General features: G+C 32.9%; 1 protein-coding gene and 2 pseudogenes across 3 annotated transcripts; 1 reads left to right on the top strand and 2 right to left on the bottom strand.

Annotated features, from left to right (window-relative positions):
* Window positions 1-5,410: 5,410 nt before the first annotated feature.
* On the bottom strand, window positions 5,411-7,488 carry LOC121203206 (pentatricopeptide repeat-containing protein At3g22470, mitochondrial). 3 transcript variants are annotated; one of them, XM_041110848.1, is made up of 2 exons: window positions 7,393-7,488; window positions 5,411-7,281 (listed from the first exon to the last, which is right to left on the bottom strand). In XM_041110848.1, exons 1-2 carry the CDS (start codon window positions 7,394-7,396, stop codon window positions 5,525-5,527), a joined length of 1,761 nt encoding a protein of 586 aa, XP_040966782.1. In that variant the 5' UTR covers window positions 7,397-7,488; the 3' UTR covers window positions 5,411-5,524. The 3 variants fall into 3 exon arrangements, with proteins under 3 accessions (XP_040966782.1, XP_040966783.1, XP_040966781.1); XM_041110849.1 differs by having other exon boundaries at window positions 5,411-6,966; XM_041110847.1 differs by having other exon boundaries at window positions 5,411-5,982; window positions 6,085-7,482.
* On the top strand, window positions 7,427-10,123 carry LOC121228032 (serine/threonine-protein kinase Aurora-1-like; annotated as a pseudogene).
* A 723-nt stretch (window positions 10,124-10,846) lies between these two features.
* LOC107947995 (pentatricopeptide repeat-containing protein At1g62930, chloroplastic-like) lies at window positions 10,847-12,925 on the bottom strand (annotated as a pseudogene).
* Window positions 12,926-24,169: the final 11,244 nt, after the last annotated feature.

Raw genomic sequence — 24,169 nt, 5'->3', positions numbered from 1 at the left:
CGAAGTCGACTGAATTTTGGAAATGGAAACAAGAAAACGGGAGTCGCCACCAATCTTTTTTGATGAGGTGTGATCGGGTCACCTCGTAAAAGCGGTTGTTTTTAATAAATGATTTGATTTATTTAAACAACGATTTTGGTCCTCGAGATTCAGAAAAATGGGTTCGGGAGTCGATTACGTACGAGGAAGGATTAGCACCCTCATAACGCCCAAAAATTGGTACCTAGTTGATTAATTAGTGTCTTAATGTCGAAAATTGAAAACTTGAAAAACTTTGAAATACGATCCCTCTTTTTGTAAAAAACATTTGAACGTTAAAGACCTTCTCGTCTCGAAGCAATAAAATGTTATATCCAGTAAGTTAGGACACGACATCTCGAATTTTTGAGAGTAAGTTTGCCTTTTACTTAAAAATCCGTGTATTTTAATTTTTTTAAAAGGGTATTCGATTATTTAGAGCAAACGAAAAAAATCGAAACCCAGTAAGTTAGGGCACGATAACTCAAACTTCCAAATACCAACTATTGCCTTTGTTTGCAAAAACCTCATCTCGAGGTGATGAGATGTCATATCCAGTAAGTTAGGACACAACACCTCGTATTTCTAAGAATAAGGATTTTATTCAAAACTCGTGTTGCATTTTAAAATGAATATGCCGATATTTAGGTTAAACGAGAAAAATCGAAACTCAGTAAATTAGGGCACAATTTTCTCAAATTTCTAAATACTAAGCTTGCTTTACTTTAGAAAACACAATTGTATGTGTCGAGTAAAAACCTAATGTAATTATGATTTTATGATAAAATGAGAAAATAAATTGTAGTATTGATATGCGTAATAAAGTAATAATAACGAAGATGATATAAATACAATGAAAATAACGAATAACATGAACTTGCAGATATATAGAGACATATATGAATAAACGAATAAATATATAATAAGATAATGAAAATGAGAATAAAAAAAATAAAAATGAAATAAATACAATGATAAATGAAATAACAAAGAAAATTCAAGTGAAAACTTAATTTTAAATTGAGGATAAGCAAATGAACATATGCATAAAGAAACATTGAGTGAAATGGTTTTTTTTAAGGAAGAAAAAAAATAATGATAATAAAAATAATACAAATAAGTATTATGTAAAATGTGTAAACAAATTTGTAATTTAAGCAAAAAATGATAAAATAACAATAATAATATAAATATAAATATAAATATAAATAGGTATTATATGAAACAAAATAATGATACAAAATAATAATAAAAAAGTTTGAAATTACATAAAGGTATAAACGAATAAATAATAAAATGATAAAATAGAATCAATGTATTATATATAAAAAAAATACGTAAATGTAAGAAAAAACTATAATAATAGTAGTAGTAGTTATAATAAAAGCAATAATAATACTAAATATAACAATAGTAATATTAATAATAAAAATAATAGCAATAAAAATAAAAATAATAACAATGATAATAAAAAATACTAGTAATAATAATAATAATGAAAATAAGAGTAATAATAATAATACATTAAATTACAATAGTAAAGTAATAATAATAGTGATAATATAAATAATATATGTATGAAAAAAACGATAGTAAAGAGGATATGTATATATATAATAATAATAATAATAATAATAATAATAGAAATAGTAATAAAAATGGCATTAGAATAAAATAAATATAAGTACAAGTACAATAATAATAATAATAATATAATAAAACAAACAAAGTAATGGAAAGAACGAAATTGAATCTATATACAAAGTTTTGGGGCAAATTTGCAATAAATAAAAGAAAAGGGGACTGGTTTAAACACGCGAATGATGAGGAGGGACTAAAGGAGAAAATATCCCAGCCCCCCTAAACGACGTCGTTCAAATAAGGCCCAAATTGAATTTCAAACAAATTTCGGGGTCAAAATTAAAAAGAATCAAAACTTAATTGCATAGTTATAAAAAAGCGGAAGGGCTAAACGCGCAAATAGCACTTCCGTCAAAAACACCCGGATTCTGTCATTGGGACAGGTCGGTCTCTCCAAAACGACGTCGTTTTGGTGCCTGAGGAGACCAACCAAAACGACATCGTTTTGGTCCTTTATAAAGGCCTAAATTTTTTTAAAAATTTTCATTCTCATCATAGTTTAAAAAAAAAAAACAGAGGCTTCTCTCTTCTCTCTAGGTTAACCCAGAATCCGGCGAGGTCCCTGACTAGACGCCTTTTTGTTTGTTTTTTTATATTTTTATACTTTTTGATGTGTTTTTTAATATGTGTATGTATGTGATTGACAAAAAAAAGAATAGATAGGTTCGAAAAGAAAAAAAAAGCGAAAATAGATACAAAAAGAAAGAAACCTTCAGTCGAATCTACTCCTCTGTTTTTTGTGTTTCTTGCTGCGATTTAAGTCTCTTGATTGTATTTCTGCTTTTTTTCGTGTTTGAAAGTCTGTTCTTATTTCAATAGGAAAAAAAGATCCCCAAAGCTTACATTTTTTTAAGGTTTTTATAGCCCAAATTCGTTGCCATTATCCTTGCTATCATTTCCTCTCTAGTTTCGCAGGTGCAAGTGGGCGGTGGAGCAGGTGGCAGACTGGCATGGGGCGATGGGACAGAGGCAGACCTAGGTGCGGCGCACCTAGGGTTTTCTTTTGTTTTTCTGAATTGAAAAGTTGTGGGCTTGGTGGGCTAGGTTTAGTTGGGGTTTATTTTGGGGTTAGTGGGTTGCCTTAGGTTTTAATTGTTGGGCCGGGCAAAAATTGGTGTGAACAGTCGTATTTAGGTTACCATTTTGGGCAAGTAAAATAACTTGGAAAATAGCCTATTTTTGTCCACACGGGTAGAGAAGGGGCGTGTGTCTTGGCCATGTGTGGCACACAGCTAGGTGACACGGCCGTGTGTCCCCTGATACTATTTAGAAATTAAGCTACTAGCTCCACACGGTCTAACACACAGGCGTGTGGCTTGGCCGTGTGGTACAAGTTAGTATACACTCCAGTTTTCACACGGCCTAGCACACGGCCTGCTACATGGGCGTGTGAGGCCATTTCAAAGGGTACACGGCTTGGCACACAGGCGTGTGGTCTGGCCGTGTGACCCAAGTCAGAGAGTTACACGAGGTCGGACACGGCTTGTAGCACGGGCGTGTCCCTTAGTCACACAGGTGTGTCCCCTTTCCACACGGGCGTGTGACTCCTACACTTTGAAAATTTTTCATGTTTTCATAAAAATTCATTGATTGCTCGGTTTAGTCTCGAATCACTTTTAATGGCTATTTAGGGTCTTGAGGGCTCGTATTAAGGACTATATGAATGAATTGGAGTGGTTTTTGATTTGAATGAGAATTGTATATGACAAGTTTGAATGATTGAGTTATAAGTCTGGTAATGCTCCGTAACCTTATTCTGGTGTCGGATACGAGTTAGGGGTGTTATATAGAGCTTGCAACTATGTTATGTAGTTATATGGTTTTTTGTTCTACCTATAGTTGTAATTTTGTATCTAGTAGGACAACATAATATAAAAAATTAGATGGTGTTCAATGATCATATTGATTGGTTAGCAAAATCAGCTCTATGTAAGAAAAACTATGGTATTGTGCGGCACTTGTATCTGGTTTTGATTTTGTATATAGTATTTTATCTTTTATCGTCTCTACGAGTTATCATAGAGATGTAATAAATTTATCTTTTATGAGTGAGTTATCATATCGTTATTGTAGGTAAATATTACGTAGTGGATGTCGGATATCCAAATAATCACATTGAAGAAATCTATCGACATAAATTAAGAGACGACAAAGGGATTCGCAAAAGAAAAAAAAAAGGAAAGAAGGGCAAATAGTTAAAAGAGGACGTTAAGAAGGCTATGTTGGATTCAAGGGTCATTAATGATTCACTTTTTTATAGCGATTTCATCAAGAGAAGGGATTTTATCCGTAAAGAGAAAAATCGATTATCAACAACGTCATCTGGAAGGGAGGACATCGCTGGGGCAACCGAGTGAATATCAGACGGATTGGAAGGAGAAGTCATGAGAGATTACGCCAGGAAAGAATGGACATCTGATACCATGTTAAGATTATAGTAAAATGATGAAATATACTTGTATTACTTCAAGAGAATATAGCAAAAATACAATACCATTTGAGAAGAAACTGTGCATGCTTATATATAACAGCATGCACTCAGTAACTGCTAACAACAACTAACAGTAACAGTAAGTACTAACTAACTGTTGTTAATAACTGATATCAACAGACTTAACAGCAATAACAGAGGCCAACTATTACTCTAACAGAGTCAATACGGTGGGAGTGTCTGTGAGATTGTGAAGGGAGTATTCGTAGCCATCAGACCAAGAGTGTGGCGCGTTGGGAACCTTCAACTGGAGATTGGTTAAAGTTTAACGATGATGCTTTGGCATTAGGTAAACTTGGTCCAACAGGGTGTGGAGAGGTTCTTAGAAATTCAAAGGATCATGTCATTGCTATGTTTCAGGTCCCTTAAGTGTCCCAGATTCTAATTTCACTGAAATTATGGCGATTAAGTTAGCTCTTCATTTCTTCTGGGATTCCTAGTGAATTAAAGACTGAAAGCTTAAGGTTGAATCCGAATCCATAGTTGCGCTTACTTGGTGTATCAATGAGAAATCTAGGCCTTGGAAATATTGGTACATTTAAGCAAGCATTAATGAGATTAAGATGTCCACTCGTGAGGTACTGTTTAGAAAAATTGGGAGAGATGCAAATGGTATGGCAGATTCGTAGGCAAGGTCAAGGTGCTTTCGATCTCAAATGTTTTTTACAGATCGGTGATTGATAGCTGTTGTTAAGGCTTTAAATCGGGGTGGCAGATCATCGTTGAGTTCAATTAAGATGATGGTTTCATTGTTGTTTCATCAAAGAAGATTCACCGAATCATTTGGAGCGGTTCTTGGACTGTCAAGCAGTAGTATTTTGTGCCTATTTGAATGTCAGTGCTGCTGTTTTAAGTTAGGTGGTTGTATATCCAAGTGTGCTTAAGAAGATTTAGCCATATTGTAACATGTATTTCAAGTAACCATTGTTAACACAGTTGCAGGCAAGTTTGTTTGTATGGTTGCTTCAGTGGATTAAAGTTAAACGAGTTTGATTAAAAAAGAAATTTAGCAAACAATATAAAATGTTTTAATTAAAATAATTCAAACACGGAAAATATTACATTTTTCAAAAAATATTTTCAGTCAATCAAACAGAGCCTAAATTCCATTGAATTCTACACTTTTAAGAAGTTAAAAGTTCTATGCAGTTGAAACCGATGCTATTGTCATTGCAATAGATATTGGTTTTCCCTTAATTTCGTAGGATTATCAACAACAAGATTCTCACTTACTACACAAGTCAAAACAAAATCAACAAATTGGAAAATAGAAACTAATCCTCATTCAAGTTTTCAGAATCTTTTATCACTGTACAATGGTTACAAACTGATTCACATTACGAGTGATGATCTTTACACAATTTATGAAACATTTCAGAGCAAAATTGATTTATTAGAGTGCACAATGAGATCCATAAATAAGGTGGCAGTGAATATATCTGCAGAAAAGCCCTTACCAACCATTTCCGTAAGAAGTTGGGTTGCCTTTGAGGTATAGCTGTTTTGAAGGAACCCCCGAATCATTACATTATAACAGCAACTATTAGGCAAACAGTCATTATCTCCCATGCTCCCAAACATCCTGTATGCTTCATCTGGCAATCCCTCTTTACACAGTCCATTAATCATTATACAATAAGCATAAACATCCGGTTTTAAACCATTGTCTGAGAGTTGATGAAATAATTCCTTTGCAACTTCGATATGCCCAGCTTTGCACAACCCATCAATTAGGATAGTATATGGGACAATATCAAGTCCCAACCCCCTGTTTCGCATCGCTTGAAAAAGTTCCAATGCCTCTTCGATATGACCTGTTTTACATAAACCATCTAGCAAAATAGTACAGGTCACCATATCTGGAACTTGTCCTGAAGCAAGCATCTTTCTAAACAGTTCACAAGCAGTTGAAACTTTCCCTAACTGAAACATACCTTGCATAAGAGTGTTGTATGTGACAGTATCCGGGATTGGTCCCTTTTGAGATATTTCATGAAAGAGTTCCATTGCTTCGTCTAACCTCTTCGCTTTGCAATATCCATTGATCATGGTGCTGTAAGTAACTATATTAGGTGCACAACCCTTCTCAATCATCAAGTTGAAAACTCTTCTAGCTTTATCCATTTCGTTCTGCAAGCAATGGCCGTTGATTAATGCATTATGGGTAACAACATTAGGCTCAATGCCTCGCTTTATAATTGCGTCAACAATATCCTCAGCTTCAGAGACCATCCCTTCCTTGCAATGCGCATCAACCAATGTATTATACGTGACAACATTAGGTTCAATGCCTTGCTTTCTCATTGTGTCAACGATCTCTACAGCTTTAGAAATCGTTCCTTCCTTGCAAAGTGCATCAATCAATATATTATATGTGACAATATCAAGTGAAATATTGTTATCAACCATTTCATTCAAAAGCTTTTTTGCCTCCTCCTGCTGGCCGAAATTACACATACCATGAATTAAGCAACTGTAAGTAAAGATATCTGGTCTAATGCCTTTAACCTTCACTTCGGAGAAGAGATCGAGAGCCTCCTTCAACAACCCGTTCTTACAAAGACAGTCCAGGATGGTATTATATGCTACAATATTAGGTTCAAAACCTCTGCTTTCCATCAGCCTTAGAAACCTAACAGCTCTACCAGTATTACCGGTCTTACACAATCCCTTAAGCATTATACTGTAAACAATCAAATTGGGTTGATACCCTCTTTCAGTCATTTCATCGAACATACAAACGGCCTCAGAAATCTTACTTTGATTACAGAGCCCATTTATCAAAGTTGAAAAAGTTACAGCACTAGGTTCAGCACCTAACTTCAGCAATTTCCCAAAAACAGAAAACCCAAAATCAATTCGACCTAATTGACAAAAGCAATTAATCAAGATGTTCAAAGAATAAACATCGGGGGAAACTCCCAATAATTCGATCTGTCTATACATAGAAACAACAATGGCATAATGTTTCATTCTAGCAATGGGTGCTAATAATTTATTAAATTCCACAATTGAAGGCTTTGGGTACTTTTCAATCATCTTATTGAACAAAATAAAAGCATGATCAACATTATCGAAGCGGTGGTCTCTTTTTCCCTTTCCTCTTACAGGCATGGGTTTCTTACTTAGGGCTTCGATGTGGGTAGCAATGGTGTTAGAAGAAGAAGAAAAAGAGTGGAAATTAGAAAGATGGCTTCCACCATTAACAACTGAACGAAGAATAAAAGAAGAAGGAAGCTTACCCATATCTTGAAACTAAGCAAAATGAAAGCAGAAATGGCGGCGGCAGTAGCAGAAAATTGAAAATTTAATCACAAAATAATGCATCGACATTCGATGTGTAACGAAAATAATAAAATTCAATTTATATCAATATAATATTTGAATTATTGTTATAAAATTCCAATATTAAATATCTTATATTTTTTACTCAATTAAAATATTAATATATATTATTCACTTATTATCTTATAATATTTTAACAAAATTATTTATTAATTTATTATACAATAATAAAATTAATTAAAAGAATATGATTATTACTAGAGGTGTTTATGGGTCGGGTCGGGTTTAGATTAGGCCCAACCAAAATTTTAGGCCTGGTCTAAAATAGGTCTAAAATTTTTACCAAGCCTGACCTGGATAAAAATGTTAAAAATATTTTAAAATCTAAGCACCATTCGCAATGTGATTTTTTGGAAAGAAAGTTAAGAAGTTCACCTTCTTATACTTGGCAAAGCATTTGGGAAATAAAGGGACTGCTACAGGATGGTCTTGGCTAGAAGGTTAGTAAAGGCAACCAAATTTCTATTTGAGAGGATGCTTGGTTGGTAGGGGCTAAAATTTACATATTTTATGGAAACATCAGTGACAGTAACATAGTAAATGTATATGACTTAACTGACCACTTTCACAGGAAATAGAATGTGGGTTTGATAAGGAATACCCTTGAGGAGAGTGTTGCTAACAAAAATATAAGAATCCAAATTGGAGGATGAGGATATGTTAGTGGGAGAGACGAACCTTCAGGTGTTTTCTCGATGAGGAGTGCTTATAAGCTGCTCCTTGATGGTTGTTGTGATAGTCAATATACAAATTTTCAGAATGCCATAAAGGCTTTTACAGGAAATTGTGAAATTTAAAAAATTAACTACAAAACATAAAATTATAACGTGGAAAATTTCTTGGAATTTTTTGCCTACACTAGTTAATCTCTATAACAGAAGATCTAGATTAAACACAACATGCCCCAAATGTAGAGGGGGTTCGGAGACTATTGACCATGTGTTTAGGAAGTGTCTAATAATAGTGGAAATGTGGAATAAACTTAATCTCATGTAGATACTATCTGAACCATTTTTTAGGTTTTTCCCGAATTGGATCACTCAGCTGTTTAGGATTATGTATATTTTTACTTGTTTTGTTAACTATAAATAAAATATCCAGTCCAATAACTTAAAAAAAAATGTAACAAAAGGATGGTATATGGCATTCCCAAATACACATTGATGTAAAAAAAAAAAATTAGCTACTACGATTCGGATATAATTCATATGAGATATGACAACTATAGTTCCTATAACTTTAGTTGATTTCACAAAATTCAAGATTTTTGCCTACATTCCAAATAAGAAACTGCAAGTGTTATATTTGTATGCAATTAACTACCACATGACTATTTGTGGCAAGATCCTTGTGTATTTTTGCAGTAGAGCAATCATATTGTGGCCCTCTAAGTTCTTTTTAAAAGCCAACTATAACAATCTCAAGTTGGACATCAACTACATCATCTCAATATATTGAGGCTTTATGGATATTTCTATGATCAGGTATAAGCCTATATTGATAATTCAACAATGTATGTATGTAATTGAAAATATTATATATGAATTAACATTTGGTTTTCTGAATACAACCTTTTTGCAGAAACCTGTTTATCTGATTCTGGAATATGCAGCCAAAGGTTAACTTTACAAGAAACTGCAAAAATGTAAATGCTTTAGCGAAAGACGCGTTGCTACCGTGAGTTTCTTCTTGGTACTGTGTTCAATGGATTTATATGTTGTATGCTTATGTTATTTGTTGCAGTATGTTGCCTTTTCAGCTCGAGCACTTAAATGCCATGGAAAGCATGTCATACAGAGAGATATCAAACCTGAGAACTTGTTAATTGGTGCACAGATGATTCCTAACCCATGGCTGGTACTCGTTTGGTTATTCAATGAAAGCCTCATTGTGCTTATCTAGTCAATTTGGATTCCTTGTCAGGGTGAACTAAAGATTGCATATTTTGGATGGTCAGTGCATACATTTAATCGCAGGCGGACTACGTGCGATGCACTATGTATTAAACCATAGAACTAACTGGTTTGTGCTATGAGTTTCTTTATGGAGTGCCCCCTTTTGAGGCCAAAGAACATTCAGACACTTATAGAGGGTAAACCCGACCTGCGGACACTAGAGAACATGATTAAAGCTCCGAAACAAAGAACATGATTGAAACTTAAGCTTCCTTTTCATAGCTCTTTCACTAGGGTACTTCTTTCGGATACCTGTCACAACTTGTTCACTCTTTTCCCCATTCATAGGCTTGTGCAAGTGGATTTGAAGTTCTCTCCAAAACCAATAGTTTCATCTTCAGCCAAGGACCTCATTAGTCAAGTACCTTTAGTTGCTTCTATTACTTGCAAATATATAAATATAACGACAATGCTCCATCGTTGGCATATACTGAACACACTTCAACATTATTTACAGATGATTGTCAAAGATTCTTCCCAGCGCCTCCCACTACATAAGCTACTTGACCATCCATGGATTGTTCAGAATGCTGATCCATCTGGCATATATAAAGCTTGGGATACATTTGTTCCTCTATATTCTTTTCTCGATGATAATGCAAAGAATAACATATATTTGTATCAGTGGCCTGTCTTACAGCACAAAGGAACGTCCAAAGTTATCTGTATTTAGGTATCTTTTTTTATTTTTTTTTCTTTTACAAATATTTACTTGTAAAGGAAATTTATTATATATACAAAATAGCAAAGATATGATTAGTGATGACAAATTTGATATTAAAATTACTATTTACTAGTAGATAGACATCCTTAGACATCTATTATCCAAATCCGCATTACTGCAAATGTAGAGATATCCATTAATATTCGATATGAATCTATTGATTACAAAAATGCTTTCAATAAAATTTGAACTCAAGATTTTTTTTGACTCATAAAAAATAATTATATTGATAGATATTAAATTTAAAGTTCTACTAATTAAGTTCTAAGTTTGATTGAAAATGATTACTTTATTTTACAACAGTTTTTGTGATAAAATAATCAAAACATTAAAATAATTTTCGGAAAATAAGTTGAGAAAAAAATTATCAAATAATGTAGAATGTTTTACCTAAAATCATTAGAACAAAAGAATATATTACATTTATAAAAAAAATCATATTATTTTCCAAAAATCAATTTTCGGAAAATGTGTTTTCAATTAATCAGACCCTAAATTTGATTGAGTTCTACACTTTTAAGAAGTTAAAAGCTTCTTAAAAGTCCTGAGCAGGTAGAAACCGATGCTATTGTCATTGCAACAGATATTGGTTTTCCCCGAATTTCTTAACATTATCACCAACAAGATTCTCACTTACTACACAACTCAAAACAAAATCAACAAATTTGAAAATAGACACTAAACCTCATTCAAGTTTCCAGAATCTATTATCACTGTGCAATAGTTACGAACTGATCCACATTGCAAGTGATGATCTTTACACAATTTATGAAACATTTCAGAGTAAATTGATTTATTAGAGTGTACAATGAGATCCATAAATAAGGTGGCAGTGAATATATTTGCAGAAAAGCCCTTCCCAACCATTTCCGTAAGAAGTTGCGTTGCTTTTGAGGTATAACTATTGCGAAGGAACCCCCGAATCATTACATTATAACAGCAGCTATTAGGCAAACAGTCATTATCTCCCATTCTCCCAAACAACCTGTATGCTTCATCTGGCAATCCCTCTTTACATAGTCCATTAATCATTACACAATATGTGTAAACATTTGGTTTTAAACCATTGTCTGAGAGTTGATGAAATAATTCCTTTGCAACTTCGATTTGCTCAGCTTTGCACAAACCATCAATTAGGATAATATATGGGACAATATCAAGTCCCAATCCACTGTTTCGCATCACTTGAAAAAGTTCCAATGCCTCTTCGATATGACCTTTTTACATAAACCATCTAGCAAAAAGTTACAGGTCACTATATCTGGAACTTGTCCAGAAGCAAGCATCTTTCTAAAAAGTTCACAAGCAGTTGAAACTTTCCCTAACTGAAACATACTTTGCACAAGAGTGCTGTATGTGACAGTATTCGGGATTGGTCCCTTTTGAGATATTTCGTGAAAGAGTTCCATTGCTTCGTCTAACCTCTTCGCTTTGCAATATCCATTGATCATGGTGTTGTAGGTAACTATATCAGGTGCAGAACCCTTCTTAATCATCAAGTTGAAAACTCTTCTAGCTTTATCCATTTCATTCTGCAGGCAATGGCCGTTGATTAATGAATTATGGGTAACAACATCAAGCTCAATGCCTCGCTTTATCATTGCGCCAACAAAATCCTCAGCTTCAGAGACCATCCCTTCCTTGCAATGCGCATCAACCAATGTACTATACGTGACAACATTAGGCTCAATGCCTTGCTTTCTCATCATGTCAACGGTCTCTACAGCTTTAGAAATCGTTCCTTCCTTGCAAAGAGCATCAATCAATAAATTATATGTGACAATATCAAGTGAAATATTATCATCCACCATTTCATCAAGAGCCTTGTTGCCTCCTCCTGCTGGCCTGAATTACACATACCATGAATTAAGCAATTGTAAGTAAAGATATCTGGTCTAATGCCCTTAACCTTCATTTCAGATAAGAGACTGAGAGCCTCCTGTAACAAACCGTCCTTACAAAGGCAGTCAATGACAGTGTTATATGCTATAATATTGGGTTCGTAATCGCTGCCTTCCATCAGTCTTAGAAACCTAACAGCTCTATCAGTATTGCCGGTCTAACAAAACCCCTTAAGCATTGTATTGTAAACAATCAAATTAGGTTGATACCCTCTTTCAGCCATTTCATCAAATATACTAACAGCCTCAGATATCTTGCTTTGATTACAAAGCCCATTTATCAAAGTTGAAAAAGTTACAACACTAGGTTCAACACCTAACTTCAGCATTTTCCCCAAAACAGAAAACCCAAAATCAATTCGACCTAATTGACAAAAGCAATTAATCAAGATGCTCAAAGAATAAACATCGTGGGAAACTCCCAATAATTCCATCTGGCTACACATAGAAACAACAATGGCATAATGTTTCATTCTAGCAATGGGTGCTAATAATTTATTAAATTCCACAATTGAAGGCTTTGGGTACTTTTCAATCATTTTATTGAACAAAATCAAAGCAAAATCAACATTATCGAAGCGATCGTCTCTTTCTCCCTTTCCTCTAACAGACATGGGTATCTTAGACATGGGTATCTTAAGTTTACTTAAGGCTTCGATAGCAATGGTGTTAAAAGAAGGAAAAGAAAAAGAGTGAAAATTAGAAAGATGGCTTCCACCATTAACAAGTGAACGAAGAATAAAAGAAGGAAGTTTACCCATATCTTGAAACTAAGCAGAATGGGAGGTTGAAAATGAAAGCAGAAATGGCGGCGGCTGTAGCAGAAGAAGTGTAAATTTTGGGTTGCCAAGTTGTTATTGGTATATTTATAATTTTAAAAAAAGCAGCAGTAAGTTATGATTTTTAAATTATAAATTATAAATTATTTTTAAAGATATTCAAATTATTTTTTAAATAAATTCATAATTTAAAATATTATAAAATAAATTAAATAATATCTAAAATATTATAAAACTAATAACAAATTTGAAAGTTTAAAATACTTAAATATTTTATATTATTAAAAATATATTTAATATTTAATATTTTAAAAAATATTAAAAAATAATAATTTAAAATTTAGAAAAATAATTTAAAAATTATATATTTAAAATTTTAAAAAATATATATTATAAAATATTTTAAATATGCATTTCAAGTTTTTTAAAATATTATAAAACAAATTAAATAATATTTAAAATATTATAAAACTAGTAACAAATTTGAAAGTTTAAAATATTTAAATATTTTATAGTATTAAAAAATATATTTAATATTTAGAAAATAATATTTAAAATTTTAAAAATAATATTTAAAATTTAAAACAGTAATTTCAAAATATATATTTAAAATTTAAAAATATATATATTAATAAAATATTTTAAATATATATTTCAAATTTTTTAAAGTTAATAATAATAAATAAAATAAAATAAAATGAATAAAAATAAAAGACAAAACATAAAAAATAAAAAAAAGAAACAAAAGTAAAAAATAAAAGAGAAACTGACATGGTAGGGGAATCTGGTGGGGTCATATTAATTGGTTCCATCAGAAAATGGTTAATTTTTTTGAAGTCTCCCCATATTTTCAGAAATTTCAATATTTCTCTGGTATTTATACAGGTGGCACCATTCTACATGACTTCAGTAAAAAATTAATTTTTTATGCTCCCTGCTGACATGGCAAGTTGATGGCACCATAATTTGGCTCTACCAACTTTTACTGTAGATTTAGGGTAATTTTCGTGTTTAATTTAAAAAATAGGTCATTTTGATACTTAATTAAATTATTTGTGATATTCTTATAAAAAAGCCAGGCAATCTGGCTAATTGGAGAAATGATGTATCTTAAACACTACAAAATAATTTATGAAATATTTTAATCTTTATACTAAAAAAATATTTGTTATTAATATATTTATAATTGTAATAAATATTTATTATTAAAATATTAAATAAATTATTATTTTAATAAATTATATAAATTATATTAATAACTTATTATATGATTAAATATTAAGCTTGCTTTAAGTCATTCTACATTGACCAAATTATTTTCTGTAAAAAAAACACAGAAAAATATAGAAAATATTTTCTGTAAAACATTTTACATGAAAACAAACAGACCCTTAATTTAATTGCATTTTGAAGTCTTGTATATTGTTTAGCCCATTATGTGTTTGAAAGTCATCCAATTTGCAATATATAAAATGTGCAATTTGATCAACTTTTGGTTCATTGAATATTCATGTTTCAATGAAGCTTGTTCGGGCAATCTAGCTTATCGCAACATGTCTTATGTGATTAGTCACTTTTACCAACAATGGACATTCTGAATAAAATTGATTGGAAATAGTTATTTAATCCTACAAAAGGAGCAAACATCATGCTATGCTTATTGCAGCATGCCCTATGTGATTAGTCAGTCAATCTCCCGTTCCCCCGTATTCCTCCTCGATTTATCTTCCTTTCCAGCTCTCGCGCCAACTTAAGTGAATCGACCCTCCTTAGCACCATCATATTCTCCTTCTTGTTGAACACTTATATCGACAATTGGTGTGGTGAGTGTAATGACCCGTTTTTCAGTGGTTTCGAAAATAGTGATTTTGGGATCACAAATCCGACGAGTGTGTAACAGCCTAAATGCAATTATATCGAAGCAGTGGTTTCGTAACAACAAATCCAAGATAAAAAGAAAATTTTATTTTAATATTTTTGCATGAATTATGATATGTTAGAAAAGTCGTATGAAAATATTGATAGAAAAGTTTTACCGATTTAGTGATTTACTAGAAAAAGGACCTAATTACATAAAATGTGAAAGTTGTGTGCTAGAAGCTAAAAGGATTAAATAGCTATGAAATCAAAAATTAGAGGTCCTTATATGTAATTAGACCATCAATTATAAGATGGAAAATATCTAGGGTGATTCATCTATGGAAAAGTTGAAAAGACTAAGGACTAAATTGGAAATAGAAAATATTAAAGGATGAAAATGAATTAATTAGAAATCTATCATCTTTTTCATTCATCTTCAACCCCAAAATACATGGAAACCCTAGGAGAGAGAAAAGAAACTTTCTTGGCATAAATTGGTAAGTTCTCATGTCCCGTTTTTAGTAATTTTTATATTTTTGAGATCGAGACAACTTGTACTCTTTATTTTGGGGTTAATTTGAAAAGTTATCAAAGTATGGAATCTATGCTATGGATTAATATGATGGAGATTGAAATTTTATGGTAGAAAATGAAAGTCTAATAGTAGATAAACAACTTTTACAAAGTGATTTTTCATGAAATTGTGAAAAAGGGACTAGATTGTAAAGTTGTCAAATTCATGGAAAATTTCTGAATTTTTATGAATACATGTGCTGTAAATTTTGTGATGGGGTTTTGATTAGGCTTGGAATAGGGAGTGAATTGTATGAATTTCATTTTCCGAGCTTAGGGATGAAATTGGAATTAATGAAAAGTTTAGGGGCAAAATGGCAATTTTGCTTATGCATAAATTGAATGTGTTAGAATATGAAATGAGTGAATTTGGTGATTAAATCCATTTATATAGATCCAGACGACTCAAATATGAGGCTAGAACGAGGAAAAGAGAAAGTCTCGGATTAGTTAATTTTATTACCGAACAATCATCGAGGTAAGTCGTGTAACTTGAAATTAAGGGTCTGTTTGATAGGGGTAAACCATTTCTGGAATTGGTTTTCCCCATTTTTCGGTGTTTGATTGAAGGAAAATATTTTCCTTTTGGAAAATCAATTCCGCAACACGAGTAAAAGCCTCTCATCCTTCCGGAAAATGTCTTACCCCTTAGAAATCGGTAAGACATTTTCCACAGCTCCTCTCTTCACCCTTTCCACTGTTCCTCTCTTCACCCTTTCCACAGCTCCTCTATTCACCCTATCGATTGCAGCATCATCATCTCTGCCTCATCTTCTCTGCTAGTTCACCTCTTCTCTTTGCTTGCCTCGTTAGCGTGTCGATTCACCTCTGCTGGTTTATCGAAGGTAAAATTGCAAGCTCTATGTTAGGGGATCTGTTGATTTCTACAAGTTTTATTGCAAGTTTTTGTAGTAGATGTGTTTTCTGCAAATGGGTAGTTTTCTGCAAATGTTTTTTGCAAACAGTTTCTAGGTTAACTGGAAAATGGGTAATTTGGATACTTTCATAGCCAAATCAGTTAGCAAAGAGATAGTTATTGATGTGATCTGGCCCGGATTAATTGAGTCGTTTCACGTAATTGCCCGATCGTCGACGAGGAATAGTTGAGTTATCGAAAATAGGATGAAATAAGGCTAAAGATGCGGAAGCTTTCAAATGGTTTTAAAGGTTGGCTAAGGTGATGGTAAATTTATAAGGGTAGTAGGCTCGATTTAAGGATAAAAATAAGAAAAATGGAAGTTGATAAATGAAGGCTCGGTTTTGTAAAAAGATATTATAGTTGGGTAAAATCTAGGATAGTCGGTGGAATGGATAAATGAGCTTAAACGCCAGAAACGATTCAACACTAAAAAGTGTCACCCCGATTTCTATTCGGTTCAAGGTGGGATTGCGGAATTGTAGAAGGGTTGAACGCCACACCAAAGCAAGGTGATAAGTTCAAAAGAGAACGATAGACGCCACTAGCACGCTAGATAAGTCAGATCGAAACTCGTACGAATTTAGAGAGGAGAAAACTCACTCTTTGAACAAAGTTCATTCAAATGATCAAAAGTCAAAAAAAAAAGTCCTTTTCAAATGAAATTAATCAACTATTTATAGCCAAAGCTTAGGCTAGCTGAATAGTCAATATCTAACTTAAAAACTAAGTAAATAAATAAATAAAATAAAAAATAAAAATCATTAAACTACCATAGCAAGGTTCGGCTGAATGAAATTAAGGCTGGAAATTAAAGCTCCTAGTTGTTGCCACATGCATGCACATCTTGCTTCAAAATACATGCATAGCCGAATTCATGCTCTTCATTAAATGTGTTCATTGGATCAACAAATGCATGTCCAGCAGCCTCCTTAATTCAATCTTCAAAATACATGCATGATTGAATGCATGTTCTACTTGGGAAAATGGAATGGGCGGCCAGATTTAATGTGAACAGTCAAGTTCTTTGTCTCCACGAAAAGGTGCTTGGAGAATAGCAATCAGCAGCCTAAATTCATCTTGAATACAACTCCACATTCATGTATCCTTTGCTGTGCACGAAAAAAAGGTGTTTAGAAAAGAACTAAGTCAACAGTTCATTTAGTGCCGTTCTTTGCATGGAGAGAAAAATGCAACAGCAACTTAAATATTGTCCCATGTCAAGCAAACAAATTAAATTCGGTAGCTTGAAAAGGTGCAGCAGCAACCTTCTCTTTAATGCCGTCCATGACTTGTACCTGCATGAATTGGATCAACAAATTAATTCCATTGTGGACTCATTAAATTCGGCAGCAAGAAATTAATCCTGCAAAATTAAATGCTCTTTAAATTTCGGCTGGACAAAAAATTCAAGAAACATTAAAATTCTGCAGCAGCAAGACGCATTAAATTAAAGAAGTAAAACACATTAATTAACATTTAGACACATTTACTTAAGTTAAGACACAATTAATTCAGCTGGACAAATTAAATAGCAGCAGCTAATTAAACCAATGTCTAATTTCGGCTGGACATTAAATATCAGTAGCTAATAAATTTGTCCAAGACTTAACATATTAAAATTAGCTAATAACTACGTATGAACTAAGACACATTTAAACTCAATTAATATGTCCAGAATTTGACTCATTAAAATGCAAGTTAATTTATGTTGAGCTGAACTTAATTAAATTAACTAACTTATTTAATTAACTAAGTTTATTCCAGCAAAATAAAATGCAAACTTAATTAAATAAATTGCATTCTAGCTCAATGAGCTAGAATCCACCCGAATTGAACTGGGACGAGCTTGTGAAAATGACGAGCCTCGCTTGTGGGAAGAGATTAAGGATGTTTCCAGGGCGAGGTCGTATCATTCCCCCCTTCTTTAGAACGACTTGTCCTCAAGTCGAGCCGTTGGTTCATTCGATCATAACTCCGCTTACTCATCTTTCCTCGATCAAATGAAACGAATGGCAATTGAAGCAACTGAAAAAAATATCCATGAGTTAGCAAAAAGTAGTGCAAACAAATTTGCAATTCGAGTATAACAAGACAAATGTAATGCAGGCTATTGGAAAGATTCGGATTACCATGCAAGCGAACTAGTTTACTCGACAAGGCCATGAGAAATGTTCGAAGCAAAATCGAATAGATTTCTAAGCATGCATACATCTTAAATTGATTACACAAGCTATAATTGGATCCCAAGTAATGAGTCAAAATATGTACATAGGCATCACAAACAGGTAATGAAAAATATTTACATGGCTCTCGAAGTTGCGCAATCAAACCGTGCATTAGTCGATTGACTATCGATTCTATTACAATTACATCAACATAATTATAAAAAAAAAAAGAATCTTTTTGTCACCAATAAAAATAGATAGATCATGTTCAATTGAGGCAAAACAATTAACCATATCACAATCAAAGTATCTTTCAAAAACTAATTCACGAACAAGATTGTTATTACCATCCGAGGAAAACAAAATTTTTTTAGAAATTTCAGGAGGCTTACCTTTTGGAGCAGGAAAATAAAGTTCATTCTTACCTCGCTCGCTTAACAAAACCTTCGCTCCTCGGCGATGTAGAGTAGTCGAAATTCCTTGCTTGAATTAACCTTTTCAAATTGAATCTCCATACTCGAAAATAGAGTATGCATCATAATCAAATTGGAATTATAATCAAAATACATCGAGAACTCATCCAAATGATCATGTAATCTAAATTTCAGTCGATCAATTTTGCTCAAAAATGCAGAATTTGGATAACAAAGCAGATTTGAGGCACCATCTTCAACTTTAAGTGCACTAACCATTTTACATGTCATCGTCATATCAAACAAACAAATCAAAGACATGCATGTTTTCAAGCATTCATACGTCTCAAATCTCATACGCACATTCTTGTTTATACAAAGTAGTTTCTCACAAAAGATCAATGAGTGCATATTTTTACCCAAATCAAGCCGATGGAATGGCTTATATGTCTTTTTATCTTGCAAATGCCGAATAATTATTATTTTACTAACAAACTCATCAGCATCGCAATTTCCAAAAGCGTTATTCTTCTTGCCATCATTCCGCGCAAATGTATTATCATCAATCAAAGGATGGCAAGTAACCACATCAAAGTTCAGATCACTTCTAAAGGGCAATTCATCAACAAGGTTTCCATCAACAATCGAATAAAATAGAGGTGCTTTAAGAATTTCAAAACTCATACCTTGCTCCTCTTTTGGCATAGGCGAACTAAGATAGTTGAGAACGTTACCTTTTTCAACCAAGGTGAACCTTCTCTCCTTGGAAAGGTATTGGAGTTGTAAATTATCGTCACTCGGCCTTGTGGATACCTGAAAAACAGAAACAGAACAAGAACAAGTTTCATATGGATTAGTTGAAATGCTCCTCACTTTTTCTAGTTCATTTGTCTCTTTTTCGCTCGTTTCTTTTTTAATCTCAACTTCTTTTTTTCTCTTTTCATTTCCTCTCTCGTTTTCAATTTTATTTTCGACCTCACTCTCTTTTTTGATTTCTTTTTCTTTTTCAATCTCTTTTTCTTTTCTTTTGATTTCTTTTTCTCGCTCGCACTCTTGTACAATCTCAATTTCTTTTTCGAATTCTTTCTCTTCATTTTCTTTTTCTCTCACTTTTTCGATTTCATTACAATGTGCAATCGACACGAAAGAATCAAAAATATAATCATTTGCCCCAAAGGAAGAGAAAATATTTTCATAGGCTTCTCGTCCATTTCTTCGGGAACAATCCTCCGGGAAGGACTTCTTTGAATCATACGATGAATAACTCGTCCTCTCTCGTTCGTCATGTCGAGAAGTTGCAAGCTCTAGGCTGTCGCGTCTTGAATTCCTTGACGAATAGGAATCCCGATAAGAATCTCTTAGCGAGTAGTCTTTGGACGCGTATCGCCGCAATGATCTCGACTCCATTTCTCGATTTGGTAGATTTTGTTTTCGTCTGGCTCTTTCCTCCACTCGATCCAATCGATCATGCAATTTATCAAAATTTGATTTCACCATTCTACGTATCTCTTGCTTCAAATATTGGAAATCTGATTCGAAAAATTCTTGTGACATGATTTTTTTTTGCTAAAAAAATGATTAAAATAAAATAGAAAGTAAATACCTCACCACAAAAATCTCACGTTTCACTCACAAAGAAAATTGGATAACACTTCACTCGTGTTTACACTTGTTTAATGGCTTTTGCTCGCTCTAATGTACTCACCACTCGTGCCTTTTTCCGCTCGTCTCACTCTCGTGAATTCGTATTTTGTTTCAAGAAGACTTATTGCGGCTTAGAGGGTCGGCTTCAAATGGGTTACAAGGGATAACGTCGGGTGTAGGGTATGCTAAACAAAGAAAATAAAAATCAAAGTATGTGTGGCGTTTTGGGGGGTAGAGGGAATGGTAGAATGAATGGATGCTTGGAAGCAACAAGAAACAAAATAAAACTCACAAGACTTTTCACTTTTTTTTTTATACTTCAAAAAAAAAATTTTGAATTTTTTTTTGATTTTTTTTTTCAAATTTCCTCTTCTCTTTTTTTTTTTATTTTTTTTTCAATTACAATATGCTGAAATACAAAGGAAGAAGAGAAAAAAAAATTACAACCTAAATTTTTTTTTCACGTTACGAACCTACTCCGAGCTTGGTACGAACGTCGGCATTCCTCGTTTTAGTAGCTCTGATACCAGATGATGTGATCCGGCCCGGATTAATTGAGTCGTTTCACGTAATTGCCCGATCGTCGACGAGGAATAGTTGAGTTATCGAAAATAGGATGAAATAAGGCTAAAGATGCGAAAGCTTTCAAATGGTTTTAAAGGTTGGCTAAGGTGATGGTAAATTTATAAGGGTAGTAGGCTCGATTTAAGGATAAAAATAAGAAAAATGGAAGTTGATAAATGAAGGCTCGGTTTTGTAAAAAGATATTATAGTTGGGTAAAATCTAGGATAGTCGGTGGAATGGATAAATGAGCTTAAACGCCAGAAACGATTCAACACTAAAAAGTGTCACCCCGATTTCTATTCGGTTCAAGGTGGGATTGCGGAATTGTAGAAGGGTTGAACGCCACACCAAAGCAAGGTGATAAGTTCAAAATAGAACGATAGACGCCACTAGACGCTAGATAAGTCAGATCGAAACTCGTACGAATTTAGAGAGGAGAAAACTCACTCTTTGAACAAAGTTCATTCAAATGATCAAAAGTAAAAAAAAAGTCCTTTTCAAATGAAATTAATCAACTATTTATAGCCAAAGCTTAGGCTAGCTGAATAGTCAATATCTAACTTAAAAACTAAGTAAATAAATAAATAAAATAAAAAATAAAAATCATTAAACTACCATAGCAAGGTTCGGCTGAATGAAATTAAGGCTGGAAATTAAAGCTCCTAGTTGTTGCCACATGCATGCACATCTTGCTTCAAAATACATGCATAGCCGAATTCATGCTCTTCATTAGATGTGTTCATTGGACCAACAAATGCATGTCCAGCAGCCTCCTTAATTCAATCTTCAAAATACATGCATGATTGAATGCATGTTCTACTTGGGAAAATGGAATGGGCGGCCAGATTTAATGTGAACAGTCAAGTTCTTTGTCTCCACGAAAAGGTGCTTGGAGAATAGCAATCAGCAGCCTAAATTCATCTTGAATACAACTCCACATTCATGTATCCTTTGCTGTGCACGAAAAAAAGGTGTTTAGAAAAGAACTAAGTCAACAGTTCATTTAGTGCCGTTCTTTGCATGGAGAGAAAAATGCAACAGCAACTTAAATGTTGTCCCATGTCAAGCAAACATATTAAATTCGGTAGCTTGAAAAGGTGCAGCAGCAACCTTCTCTTTAATGCCGTCCATGACTTGTACCTGCATGAATTGGATCAACAAATTAATTCCATTGTGGACTCATTAAATTCGGCAGCAAGAAATTAATCCTGCAAAATTAAATGCTCTTTAAATTTCGGCTGGACAAAAAATTCAAGAAACATTAAAATTCTGCAGCAGCAAGACGCATTAAATTAAAGAAGTAAAACACATTAATTAACATTTAGACACATTTACTTAAGTTAAGACACAATTAATTCAGCTGGACAAATTAAATAGCAACAGCTAATTAAACCAATGTCTAATTTCGGCTGGACATATTAAATATCAGTAGCTAATAAATTTGTCCAAGACTTAACATATTAAAATTAGCTAATAACTATGTATGAACTAAGACACATTTAAACTCAATTAATATGTCCAGAATTTGACTCATTAAAATGCAAGTTAATTTATGTTGAGCTGAACTTAATTAAATTAACTAACTTATTTAATTAACTAAGTTTATTCCAGCAAAATAAAATGCAAACTTAATTAAATAAATTGCATTCTAGCTCAATGAGCTAGAATCCACCCGAATTGAACTGGGACGAGCTTGTGAAAATGACGAGCCTCGCTTGTGGGAAGAGATTAAGGATGTTTCCAGGGCGGGGTCGTATCAGTTATGTCTTCTCTTTCAATTTTCGCTACTAAAGGATGATTCTTTTTAAGAGAGAAAATGTTTGGCTTCTTCATCTCTGCCTGCAAAATGGAAAGGAAAATTGAAAAAACAAAATGTTTGGCTTTTTAAGAGTCCAAAGATTATGATTACAGTTCGTATTATGCTGGAAAAAACAAAAGAAATTTACATGAGTGAATAATGTTAAATGGAAAGGAAAATTGAAAAAAATTGCAGCCTTAACACCCTAATTTCTTGTCCTACTTGTTTGCCTAAATTCCCAACAGAATAGATGAATGTTATGGTCAGGGGAATAAACAACTATTTATGCTTTCATTAAAAAAATCAGTAGAGACAATGATTTGTTTTATCTACTTGCTAAATAATTTACTTCAATCTGAAACATTTTATTCGATTATAGTCAAACTAATGCTGAACCATATTGTTTCAAATTGGTGTTCAAGACTTGTTCTGTTGTTCCTGTTGCTTGAAAAAGATTCAATGCCGTTCCTGTTCTTCTGTTGTTCTGTTGTTCCTGGTAATGGTCCCAAATTTTATTTTCCTCTATAAACTACACGTGGTCCTGAAAATGGGTAACAAATAATGCATAACAAATTAAGGTATTAAATAAATTTGGTCAAAATTGTAATTCAAGCTTACTGGTAATCTGCAGCAATTGTAGGCGATGGTCTAATCATTCATCAGCAGAATTTCTTTACCTTTCAAGTTAACCGAACATGTTTATCTCCCAAATATATTAACAAATTTTTGCTGGATTTAAGAAAATGAGTTTGTGGAGAAAGTTAAGTCCAGTTTGATAAGGTTCTGCTTTTGTAGTGGCTGAGACTTGAAACTACCTTTTTTTTCATGTTAATTCATTTGTGTGAAGTAGTTAGGAGTTAATCTTTAGTTTTAGAAGGGCATAAAATTAATGGATGCTTTATACAGGGATTTTTTGTTGTAGAATACTCAAACTGAAACCTTTTAGGAAGTGGGGAGTTTTGATTAATATAGAGTGCCTGCTGTAATTACAGACTTGAAGTGTTTAGGATACTGAATTGTCTCAGAAGTCCATTGGAGGTTTTAATAAGCTTGACTGAATTTTATTTTTTTAATTCTTGTGGGGATTAAAAAGGCATATATATATTTAATATGGTTTTCAAATTACTCATAAATTCATCAAACCTTAATTAATTTAATGAAAAGATACTATCAAATATATAAAAGTTTCAAATTATTATAACAAGTCAACTAAAATATTTTAAGATTTTAGGTTAAGTATTTGGGAGGTTTTCTATTATAGGAATCGAATTAAATTAATTTTTTATTATTAAATAAATTAATTTAATCTCTATATTATTAGAAAGAAGTTAAATAAGTCCAATTTGTAATAAGCTTAACATTTTATTTTTCCCGATTG

This window comes from Gossypium hirsutum, chromosome A04 (genome assembly GCF_007990345.1).
Source record: "Gossypium hirsutum isolate 1008001.06 chromosome A04, Gossypium_hirsutum_v2.1, whole genome shotgun sequence".
Lineage (NCBI taxonomy): Eukaryota > Viridiplantae > Streptophyta > Magnoliopsida > Malvales > Malvaceae > Gossypium > Gossypium hirsutum.
The sequence above is the reverse complement of the archived record's forward strand: the minus strand, read 5'-3'. Positions and strand labels throughout refer to the sequence as shown.

Excerpts from the sequence above, each read along its gene's own strand:
- LOC121203206 (XM_041110847.1), bottom strand. The coding sequence starts at position 7,396 with ATGGGTAAGCTTCCTTCTTCTTTTATTCTTCGTTCAGTTGTTAATGGT. Across the intron at positions 5,983-6,084 it reads ATACAACACTCTTATGCAAG|ATGGTTTATGTAAAACAGGT; the intron begins GTATGTTTCAGT and ends CTATTTTGCTAG.